Source organism: Formica exsecta, unplaced genomic scaffold, assembly GCF_003651465.1.
Source record: "Formica exsecta isolate Colony F162 unplaced genomic scaffold, ASM365146v1 scaffold35, whole genome shotgun sequence".
Lineage (NCBI taxonomy): Eukaryota > Metazoa > Arthropoda > Insecta > Hymenoptera > Formicidae > Formica > Formica exsecta.
In genome coordinates, this window is record NW_021850752.1 from 702,498 (window position 1) to 714,694 (window position 12,197).

At 39.4% G+C, this 12,197-nt stretch overlaps 2 protein-coding genes across 9 annotated transcripts in view; one reads left to right on the forward strand and one right to left on the reverse strand.

Moving 5' to 3' along the window:
• Positions 1–3,939, reverse strand: part of LOC115238570 (protein bric-a-brac 1-like) — a 453,053-nt gene extending 449,114 nt beyond the window's left edge. For all 4 annotated transcript variants that reach the window (XM_029812528.1, XM_029812531.1, XM_029812527.1 and 1 more), the window contains exons 1-2: positions 3,781–3,939; positions 2,418–2,480 (exon numbers count right to left, since the gene is read on the reverse strand). The gene's annotated coding sequence lies outside the window, so the exon portion shown is untranslated. The remainder of the gene's footprint in view (positions 1–2,417; positions 2,481–3,780) is intronic.
• Positions 3,940–5,112: 1,173 nt separating this feature from the next.
• LOC115238557 (MAGUK p55 subfamily member 7) overlaps positions 5,113–12,197 on the forward strand; it is a 12,305-nt gene continuing 5,220 nt past the window's right edge. The window contains exons 1-11 of one of the 5 annotated variants that reach the window (XM_029812501.1): positions 5,113–5,684; positions 6,582–6,868; positions 7,225–7,356; positions 7,809–7,835; positions 9,010–9,177; positions 9,549–9,620; positions 9,704–9,828; positions 9,907–10,034; positions 10,616–10,900; positions 11,243–11,586; positions 11,799–11,940. In XM_029812501.1, coding sequence (XP_029668361.1) covers positions 5,642–5,684; positions 6,582–6,868; positions 7,225–7,356; positions 7,809–7,835; positions 9,010–9,177; positions 9,549–9,620; positions 9,704–9,828; positions 9,907–10,034; positions 10,616–10,900; positions 11,243–11,586; positions 11,799–11,940 — 1,753 coding nt within the window. In that variant the 5' untranslated portion in view covers positions 5,113–5,641. Of the gene's footprint in view, positions 5,685–6,581; positions 6,869–7,224; positions 7,357–7,808; positions 7,836–9,009; positions 9,178–9,548; positions 9,621–9,703; positions 9,829–9,906; positions 10,035–10,597; positions 10,901–11,242; positions 11,587–11,798; positions 11,941–12,197 lie in introns of all 5 variants that reach the window. The other 4 variants (XM_029812500.1, XM_029812504.1, XM_029812502.1 and 1 more) reach the window with 4 other exon arrangements.

The following is a 12,197-nucleotide window of genomic DNA, read 5'->3' on the forward strand; positions in this document are numbered from 1 at the left end:
CCCCAGACTCGCCATCTCGCGCTGGGTCTTACGTTCGCCTATCGCCCCGATAGCGGACGCGATACCGTTGCCGGTTATTGGAAATAGCCCGGTCGGTCGGTCGATCTACTACCCCCTCCCCCCCCCCGTCGTTGAAATACACACAAGTCTAGCGCGCGAGCCTACGTCATACCTTGGCGTGTGTACATTATTCATGGCCATCGGTGAAAAGGGCGCCAGCCGTATTACGTATGCCGCGGGTTATTATGCCCACTAAATGTTTAATGTGTTTGCCTTCCTTCGCCGGCCACGGACGTGGCTTTATGTTTTAGTAAGTAAATTACTGTTTTTTTTTTATTAGTCCTCCTACCGTTTATGTTGGTTCAATCGATTCACGGCTCTCCCTCCCCCCTTTCTCTCGGCCCCCCTTCCCCCTTTTTGATCATCTCTCTCTCTTTTCTCTAGTGTTCATGCCTGTATAAATATATACATACATATATGTATGTATATATATATGTATATTTATGTGTATATGTATATGTGTGTGTGTGTGTGTGGGTGTGTGTGTGTGTGTATTCGTCGCGTCTGTGTGGTTCTCTCTCCGGCCGACTGTGGTGAATTTTTGTACCGCCGCCGCTCTCTCGGCGAATATTTAATCGCTCTGTCTTATTCATTTTTAGTGCGTCGTACACGGGCGCCCTCCCGTCTCCCCTCCCACCCACCTCCTCTCCTCGTCCCCGAAATAAGGGCGACCGCGCACAATGGCGCGCAATGAATTTCAAAGTTCGGCCTTCCTTTCACCGGGGCCCCGCACAATGTCGGAAGGAAATAACGACGAATCGCGTAATTGTTTTGCAAGTGCCGTCCCCCCCGTTTCGCCCGCGTCGGGCGAAAAATTTCCGCGGCTCGCCGTCCGCGAGATACGCTCCCGAATAAGTCGTAACGACAAGTCTCCCGCGCGGAGGAGAAAGAAGAGGGGGTGTCGCGAGAGGAACGAAACGACGAAAGGGAAGGGGGCAGGGGGGCGTAAAGTTTCTCTCGTCGACGCCGGAAGTTCGGGTGGGTGGTAGGGGGAGGTCGTTAAAACCGCGATCGCAAAAACGCGCAACGCCGAAACGGCGAAGCTCGGCGGAAAGTTTGGAATTTACTGCCCCGACATATTGGCTACGAAAGCACACGAAATTAAGGCTAGTAAAACACTCGGCTGACACGTGCCCAACCCCCGGCACACGTCCCCCCCCCCCTCATCTATCTATCTATCTAACTAACCTAACCTAACCTAACCTACCCCGATCGCTGCCTCTTTCGCTCGCGTTGTATCTCGCGAGCGAAATATTCGACGGTCGGTTCCGGACCGTCTTTCGGCGTCGGGGAAAATTTGCGTGAAATATTTCGCGACGTCGACGATGGTGGGAAAAGTCCGCGGCTGTTTCCGCTAATTCGTCTGAAAGGGCGCCAAAAATGTTTGCCCGGATCTCGATACACACAAGTCGCGCTCGTTTCGCGATGAAATAACGCGACACGGTATAAATGCGATTTAATTTTTCACACGGACGTGTCGCGGCTTTTTATTTTTCGTCCTCCGCCGAGGATCGGCGTCCTTTATTCGCGATGTATGTATGAACTCAGTTCGTCGCGCGGTCGACGAACGTTCAATATCCTTGTTTGTATTTTATTAATTTAACGCGATATTTTTTATAACATCACCGGAAACGACCGGTGCATCTTTAACAATGAATCGCATTTTGCGTATAAATTTGATTTACTTTGAACACGTTTGAAAATGTCATATCTCTTTCGCGGCTGGCATAATGTAATCATTATTTCGTAACTTTGCAAAATATATTATTCATTGTACAAAAATTAAATAAATTTTATATTAAGTTTCTTAAAATTTGTTTTTGCAAATTTTAAGCAATTGTTCTTACAAATTCAAAAACTTCTTTTCTTACAACAATACTTATATTTGATTTTATAATACGTATAAATAATAAAAATTGGAATTATATAAAAGTATTAATAATGGTATTGTTAATAAATTGAATGATACTGGGATGTATTTGCTTCGATGAATGCTTCTATTTTTAGATCTAAAAGTTAAAGACTAGTTTAGTATGAAACTGATGGCGACATCTTTCAGCTACAACGCGAGCTGCATTTCTGATTCTCCAATGTTGCGCGGTAATGCAGACGATCCACCAAATTATTACGTTATCAATTTATTATTTTTTAAATCCATAATTTTTTTACTGATATAAAAAATGCGAGTGATGTCATGTTCAAACGTATAAAATGATTAATTACATATATAAATGAACATGAAATATATATGCAGTGAATGTACAATTAATATGGGAGAACAAGATCAGTGAATCAAATTAAAAAACGATGTAAACAATATATTGAAAAGGTAAAGATAAACAAAACATTGGGCTTACCAAAACGATGAATGAAAAAGAAGTGTGAGAGATGCGGAAATGTGCGAGGAGACGTGTGTGCGTCTGTAACAACGGAAAAAAAATGTTTGTAAATAAAAATGTAAGGAAATTCGAGGATGTTTCAATCGAGTAATCAACAACGACTTATTAATTATTAGATGCAATTTATTTACATTATAATTATTATACATATTATTAAATATGTAATAATTATTTATAATTATTACATATTTAAATATCACACATATTATACACTTGAACATCGTCATAAAAAATAAAAAGGAAAATTTGCTGTGAATAAAAAATCGTATTTTCGCAATTTTATGCAAAAATACGATTTTTTATTTTTTATTATAGAGTCACACATTTTTAAAATCACATTTTCCTTAAAGATGAATCTTGGAAAAGAGACGACAAATTTTTAAAATAAATTTGATTGCAAATGAAAAAATTAATACAACATACTATCGAATACTATCAATAAAAAAATAAAACTTATATTTTCATATTTGTATCTCGAAATTTAAGTTTCTCAAGACTCTCTCTCTCTCTCTCTTTCATCACGTAAAAGAAACGAGACGTCTCTATATATGTATGTATCAAAATTAGAAAATAAATTACAATTTTTTCTGCAAAGAAATATATTTTACATTAAAAGAATAATTCATATCTGCCCAATCTATTCAATCTAATTATTTAACAATTGCTTTCGAAATATAATCGATAATAATTTAAGAATATTTATAAATTATATATAATGGAGAATTATATATGGACCAGCTGATTCTTTTAGGTTATTAAGAGAAGTGCAGAAATATTTGCAAGAAAAAGATCACGAATGCCAAAGTATTTTCAAATTCGAAACGATCCGAAGAAACCGGCGTCCGGTCCCTTTTGCGCGAAAACAGATCCGGCGTAACGGGAACTAGATGCGGCCCTGCTGCTGGGGCGACCGATCCTCTCGAGACCGTCGCGTCGCGGCGCGGCCTGCGTCGCGGCGGCGCGGCGTGACGTTTCGTCGTCGCGCACGCACACGTACAATCGCTCTCTCATTCATCTATCTTCACGCGCCACACACACACACACACACATACAACACACACACGCACACCGCGACGCAACCACTTGTGGATTTCCCGGTCGCGTCGCGACGCGTCGGCGGACCGCGCGGCTTTTCCCGACGCCGGCGTCCCGGTCGGCGGTCCCGCATGCGTCGTCCGGGACAACGCGCGGGCGCGCGCGCGCGCGCTACGTCCGCGAAAATCGGGCGGCACGCGCGCGCGGGTGTCAAACACACGCCATGTCAAAACTCGGCGGCACGGCCGTCGCACGCGAGAAAGTACAGTGAGACCAGCGGGCTTACCGGAACTCGTGTGATCGGCTCGGACCAGCGAGTCGTCGAGAAGCGTCCCGTCGCGATCCGTCTCGCGGAAGCCTCGATAAAATCACTGCGAAAAAAAAAACTACTGCGAGAGGTACGCGCGGCGAGACGTTCCGTGTATAGACAACTTCATGTACACACTGCGACGGTGGCGCCGCGGCGCGGTCGAGCGCGCCGCGACGCCGGGGATTCGCACTCGACGGAGCACGCTCTCCTTTTCGAAGCACGCTCTCTCCTTTCGTTCGGACGTCACGATGCGTAAAAAAAACGTCGCGTATGATTCTTCGCACAATGCGACGAAAGGGCGCGCGAAGCGTCGCGTTCTCTGAGAGCCACACTCGATACTTTTAGAAATATCGTATAGATATTTTTATATTTTCATTTATGAAATGTAAAAAATAAATCCCACTGTTGTATAGCGAAAGCTATAAAATTAAATAAAAGAGAAAAATTTCGACTGATAAAGAGAGAATTTTTATTTTTATTACACGTAATCAATTTTATATAATTGATTGTGTAATATATTTAGATATATAAATAGATAAATAAATTAAAAATATATATATATTGCTGATGTATACCATGCAATATTATTTACCGACACAATGCAATGTTATCAGCTGACGCTAATTTGGCGACTTGTAATTCTGTCACTTTCAAGAGATGACGCCATATGCCTGATACGCCAGCTTTTCTGTATATATTCTTGTGTCGCTTGAATGAATTATTTAAAATATAGTGTGCGAGCACTGTGATAATTGAATTTGATTATGTATATTTAGATGAATAAATTTATTAATGCAAATATGTGCTTTACATTCACAATGCGAGAAAATCTCGTATTTAAAAAAAATTCTCTGATTCTTCTATCTTGCTGTTCTTCGTAATTCCTTAAAATTTTATATTTTTTATTAGTGTGTTGCTTTAATTGTGTTCTTGCTAATCAATTACGCATTCAACATTAATATATTTTATATTAATAAAGTTAGAATATTTTTATAAAGTTTTTATAATTATACATATGTATATTTCCAAAATTATTTTTCATTACTATAAAAACACTGGGTATAAAAAACTCGCAAAGTATATAAATTGTTATTACTGCAAATGACATTCGAGTTAGGAGGATGAATTATTTCGGAGAATTACTCCGAAATGATCATAGAACTCTCGAGCAACGCCGTCCCTGGCACCGAAGCAGGGTCAGGTTTCGATGAATTATCCATCTCTTTCCATGACCCATACGTGCCAACGAAAGAGAGAAAGAGACGAGGCTGTCGGGTGAGTCGGGACGTAGCAAAGGCCGAAGAAGGGTGGTGCGCGGTGCGTTACGGCGCCTTTCAACATGGCACCGAGCCGCGTCTGAGTTACGAGAGGGAAATGAGCGAACTTTCGGGGGTGAGCAGCAGTGCCGGGTAGATCGTTCACGAGGGTAGTTTCTCGCCGAGGGGTAAGAGTACGCGTCTTCGGAGAGGGCGATAATCTGGGATCCCGGGTGAAGAAACGGCGTAGAAAGAGAATCATGCGGTATCGCCAACAGGGACAGGCCAATCCGGTGGCGGTCATTCTACCCCGTGTCGAGTGACAGGCTGCTTACGTAACGGATTATTCTCGCTATGATAACGACACTCCAGGCGCGAACGCGATACGTCGTGAGACAGCAGCAGCAGCGGATCAGCATCGTCGTCGCCGGGAGTGTCGTCGACGCGACGGCGCAGCTCGCGACCCCGACAGAAATAATACTCCGACCCGAATCCTGGTATCGCCGTCTCTGATACCCGTCCCTTCAACGGGCACCGAGCGTCGCGACGCCCAGCAGCTCATCTCGATCGTGTCATAAATTATGACAGCGGCAGTCGTCATGGAAAACGTTAACTGGGATCCCGGTAAGTGCGAGTAGATTGGCGGCGAGGGAAGAAGCGACACGATCAGCTTCCAACAATCCGGGATGATGAAGAGCGGCGTCGAAAGTTTCACGTGCTGTCGATTATTGACACGATTGGACGGCGTATCGAAATGGGGGTGGCGGTGCTCGAATGACGAGAGTGACTTCGATCGAGTTAATTATTTTGCGGCAACGTGATGAAACGAATAATTTTTTTTTTTTCAGTTTTTGTGAAAAATAATAGTGAGAGAGAATTATTGAAGCAGATTGCAGAGATGATCCAATGTAACTGGAATACTCTTCAAATATACATATTAATAAAACGTTTATCGAGAGAGCACGAACACACACGTTGTACGTTATAAATATAGAGCGGGTAAAACGTAGGGTAAATAAACGCGATCGCGAGTAAAGTGACGGGGTCTTCTAATAAAATCATAGCTGAATACGCCGCGTTGGCGGATATTCTAACTACGACTGCACATTTCCGCATGTTCCAATTTGCTGAATGGAAAGGAGGTCTCGGATGAATGCTTTGTGTTTAGAAATTAATTTATTGATCGACGCATAAATGACGAGAAATCATCGTATTCAGATTAAAATAATTATGGAAATATGAGAGAATTTATTGTCGTTTCTAATTTTAGCCTTTTCACATCACGTTTTAATACAAAGAATGAATTAATGCAATTGATTATAATAATGAAAAAATATAATAATAATAACTTTATATAGATTAAACACACACAAAAGGAAGAAAAAATTTTTTAAATTTGTGTTTTTTTTTTTCGATTTATAGAATATTTTGGGAAATATTTTATTTTAAAATTGTCTAAAAAGTAGATTTAAATTTGTGTAAGTTAATTGAGTGTTATTCACTTATTGTTAATTATTTCAGCATTGTCCAAGCTGCTAAACTCGCTACAGGAAAGCAAATCGGAAATACCCAGCTGTACCGAGGAGGAATTTGGATTTTTGAGCGAATTACTACAATCGAAAGAACTTAACGCCCTGGTGAACGTTCATAATAAGATTCTCAACAATGTCAAGGACGATAAATTCTTTCCCGTACTGTCAAACTCGATGGATATCGACGTCGAAGTTCTCGATTTATTGTCGACCAAAACGCACATCTCATCCGATTGCAAAGAACTCTTCCACCTACTACAGAAACCACATATTCAGGTAACGGAGCGAGAGATTCTTTGATGAAATACTTTACAAGTTGATCTCTTTAGAGGCAATAATATTAACAGTTTATTTTTTATTTTGAGAAATTTATGTTTACTCTCTTCGTGAATTATATTTTCTATCAATTCTTATTTATTATGTATTTAAATATTTTATGGCAATATATCTTTATCTGTATTTTTCATAATCTTTGTATTTTGTGTCTTTTGCAATTGACTATAGTTCATCAGATCTTTGCTAATTGCCTTGAATGAAAATTTATTTATTTTTTAAATTTATAATTTAAAAACTATTTTTGTAGAAAAAAATTTTTGAGAGAATATGTTCTGTCACTTTCTTTATCATTGAAGGGTCTTCTCTGCGCTCACGACGCGGTGGCGCAAAAGGACTATTACCCGAGATTGCCGGAGATCCCGTTGGAGGTGGACGAAGACGAGGAGACGGTGAAGATCGTCCAGTTGGTGAAATCGAACGAGCCCCTGGTACGTCAGATCGATCGTTGAGTCGGCATTTGCGATAACAATGTCTCTTTCTGAACCTCCTTAACTCGATTAATCCAAGAGTGTGAGCAAGAGCGAAAGAAGGAGAAAAGGATGATCGGTTAAGTAGTACTCGAATATACGCGTTTGCCTTTAAAGGGGACGCAGAGGAGAGGGGAAAATTCAAAGGGAGATATTTTATGAAAGATTTGTTTGTTTTTTTTTTATCCACATTTTTTATTGTATATTCGCGTCGACTTGCATGAGACGCGAGGTGCAGCTCCCCAGTATCGGCGTAGACAGACGAGTCATGTATTTGCGTATTTAGTTTGCGATTTTTTGATATCGCTATCCATTCTTCTGGAGAGTAATGAGAGTAGCTTCACGAGTACAAGTGCCAAAAAAGAGTAACCAAGTAATTACGTATTTCTTTCATCGTCAAACTTGCTTCGAAGGGCGACGCCGGCGTTGAACCGATCGTGGTAAGTCGCCGTATAGAACATATTTGCTGAACACCTGTGATACGAACACCTGACTCCACGTACAAAATTATTTTTTAAATATTTTTGCTGCTATTTTTTTATTTTTGCCTCACTTCAGCGACAGGATCGAAACTGGTGGAATTTTGATGAACACAATTTTTGTGGTTATTGATAAGCGGAAAAATAATAATGCAATTGTTATGCCAAATACAAATTTAAATTAATCAAAATTAAACCGATTTCAATTCCTGCTCTAGCCGTAGATCTCTGGTCATCTCCAATCTCGTTAGCGTGTTACGATCACAGGATATAGATTGAGCTGTAAATAAGACGATGTTGTGTTTTTTCCCTCTTTTGCATAAATTTGTTGATTTTGCTATTTGCTTCTGTTGCGTCTGTGTATAATTTGTTGAGTTGTTTTCTGATATTTTTGCTCGTAAATAAAATCTGTTGTAATCCTGTATCTGTTGTTATTGTCCTGCATGAAAATGTGTATTTTGAATACTATGAAGTGGAGTTATTTATCTTGATAAGTGTATATATTTTAAAAATATATTTGATTTAAATATTTTTTAAAAATAAAATTTAGGCTTGTAAAATTATTTTATATTTGAAGAATACAAGAAGAGACCCGAAGTTTACATATTTGCATGAAACAATCATCATAAATTATAAATAACTGCACTTCACCTATGACGTTTCTCGAGATGCAATCCGATCTTCAATGTTTCTTTTGCAAATAGTTGGAATGCCTATTTCTGTTTATCTCGGGAAACGTAAAGAGATAAGAAGCACTTCAAACAACACAAAATGAGCACACAAATAACACCAAAAGAGATTTAAGAGTCTTGTAATAGAGATAATTGAAAGATCTCAACCTTTTAGATATCTTTCTGACGTCATTTGTATTATCTAAAAACTTATCGGCGCGCAATCTTCGTCTATATATTTTTGTATTTATGATTTTTTAATCAATCAATCGAACCATGAAAATTGACGAGTGCACTCCGATCTTATTATAAATCGTGTCGCGTATCCGCCTTCCTTCATGAAGGGACTTTACTTTATTTTTATTTATTTTTTTAAGAAGAGAAAAAGAAGGCGCTCCCCTAGTACGCGTTCGCGCGCGAGAGATGCAACGCAATGACAATACTAGTTTACACCTTGACATTAGGGGGCGACCATAAAAACCTGCGAAGTCACTGGCAAGATTGTGATCGCACGGATAATGCACGGCGGCGCGGCCGACAGATCCGGCCTCATTCACGTCGGCGACGAAGTCTGCGAAGTCAATGGAATCAGCGTCGAGGGAAAGACGCCTAGTTTCGTCCTGCATATTTTGGTAAAATAAACATTTTTTTCTGACGAAATTATGCACTGAAGAATAAATAACACACGTGTTAATTCGAATTTTCAAGTCTAAAAGACGCAAGAAAATTTGAAGATTGCAAAAGTGTGTGTAAATTATTTTTATATTTATTATTTTATAAAATAAGAGACATATTATATTTTACGTTTATTGTATGATTCTTCAAAAGACAGATGATTGATTAAGAGTCACGCAAAATTTCAAAAATTTTTTAAGTTACTACGTAAATGCTTCGCTTTTAAGGTATAATAAAATATTTGACAATAGCTTAAATTTTTTCTCAGATTGCTGAATAAACAGATCGGTATTAATAATGATTTTTGTACAAATTGGATTTTTTCTAGCAAAATTCAGAAGGGACAATCACTTTCAAAATAGTGCCCGCGGACAGTAAAAGTGGAATCAGGGAGAGCAAGGTAAGTATCAGTAAATCTGTTAATCGCAATCGCGATAGATTTCTGATGCGACGAAACTTTTCTAAATATCTATAATCTTTTAGGTTCGCGTGAGAGCACATTTTTCGTATATGGCGACCGAGGATCCCTATATTCCTTGCAAGGAAGCCGGATTAGACTTCGTCAAGGGAGATGTCCTGCATATTGTCAGCCAAGATGACGCCTACTGGTGATATGATTTGTTGTCAGAAGAATATAATTAAAATACGCGTTTTTGGCGGTAAATTATAATTATGATTCGATATAGGTGGCAAGCCAGACGAGAAGGCGATCGAAATATGAGAGCGGGCCTGATCCCCAGCAGAGCCCTTCAAGAACGTAGGATTCTCTTTGAAAGGCAGCAGAAGGAGAAGTCAGATGGTGAAGACAATATAAGTACGTGTTCAACAGGTTTATTCATTCGGTTGAACAATTCGCTTTGCAATCATTCATTTCATCGAGTCATATAACGTTGTCGAGTATTTCCATCTTCATAATGTTTTTATTATGTTGGCGACAGATCGATCAATGTTGCACGAAGTTCGCAGTTACTGAAGTAGTATAGATGCTGCTCGGAGTATCTTGACAAAATTTCGTGCTTTTAATAGCTTTGTATATTTTTACTCAAATTTACTTAAATTTTTCATAGATATATTTCCTTTAAAGTAAACTGAAAGAGGATTTTTATTTTGATACACGAAATGTCAATATGCTCCGAGAACGCTATGTTTCAAGGCTGGCTAATGAAAGCTTAATATTAACACTGACGTTTGAGCTCTAGCTATGTTGCATAATGAATTACTGTTCGTTAGTGACCACCTCAAGTGTACTTTAGGATGAGTCAATGCTCGATTGTGTACGCGGCAGAGTTGTGTCCGAGGTGGTTACCCGTTAATTCGGTAAGCTGATCTCGGCTGCGCTTCTTTAATGGATGGCCTGACGACCTAACCGTCGGTTAGGTTTGTGTTCTGTTCCAGTGCCTTTGCCCGCATTGTGCCCCCGTCCCAGTACCTCTTTGCACGCCTCGCCCACAAAGTGCAACTTGCAGGGAACTAAAACTAAAAAAATCATGTATGACGCTGCAGAGAACGACGACTTTGACCGGGAAGAGATACCGACCTACGAAGAGGTCGCGAAACTCTATCCGAGGCCGGGTCTGTATCGACCGGTGGTTCTCATCGGGCCACCGGGGGTCGGCAGGAACGAGCTCAAGAGGCGGCTCATGGCGACCGATCCCGAAAAATACAAGACTCCTGTGCCCTGTAAGTCTTTTTCTCAAGGCAAAAAATTTATTGTCAAAAATTATCTTTATATTTATATTTATTATAAAAAGAAAAATGTGTAAAAAGATTAAAATACAAAAAAAAAATAAATTTTCGAATCTATTTCTTTCTACCTTTGACAAATTTATTAAATTAAACACATTCAGAGGTAATCACCAACCAGTAATTTAAAGTAATTAGAAATTAAAAACTAAATAAGAAATACTAAATTTATATAAAAAATTAAAATAATTTATAAGCGTAAAAATCATAAATAAGATTTATAGGATATTAATATCAAAGTATGAAATTTTGTATTAAATAAAGCAATTGTTTTGTTAGATACGTCTAGGCCGCCGCGACCAGGTGAAATAAACGGCAAGGAGTATCATTTTGTGACTCGGGAGAATATAGAGGAGGACATTGATGCTGGAAAGTTTATCGAGTACGGCGAGTACAAGGGAAACTTGTACGGCACCAGTTCCGAAAGCGTCAGTTCGCTCGTGAATGCCGGATACGTGTGTCTCTTGAATCCTCACTATCAAGCTCTCAAGATGTTGAGGACACCGCAATTAAGGCCGTATGTCATATACGTGAAACCGCCGACGTTCGAAGTGCTGAAGGAGACCAGGAACGAAGCCAGAGCAAGATCGACCTTTGACGAGAGCAATTCTCGAGGCTTTACGGTATATATATAAGCTATTATTATTATCATAAAATAATTTTTATTTAATTTTTATTAGACATCAAATTCGCTTATTATTTTTTAATACCTAACATTTAATATTTCTACTTTTATAATAATAATAATAATAACTTTATTTTGAGTTTACAATTATAATCTAAGAGTCGATTCAAATTGTATTTGTCATTTTATTTTAATTTTACTTCGTTGCAGGATGAAGAATTCCACGAGATCTTGCATAGCGCGGAGAGAATAGAGTTTCTGTACTCTCATCTCTTCGACGAGATGATAGTAAACGCTGATCTATCCATGGCATTCGAGCAACTAGTCAACGCGATTCATCGAGTCGAATCTGAAGAGAATAGAGTCTCATCTCTTCGACGAGATGATAGTAAACGCTGATCTATCCATGGCATTCGAGCAACTAGTCAACGCGATTCATCGAGTCCATCGAGTCGAATGACGAAATCGGGCGTTTCTCGATGCCACTTTACTTCCACTTTCGGTCCACGAGTCCACGAAGTACTTCTCATCTATCATGTCTCACCGAATTGCAATTTACCACCTAGTGTGTTTTTTTATCGCGTATTTAAAAAGACTTCGAGACTTCGT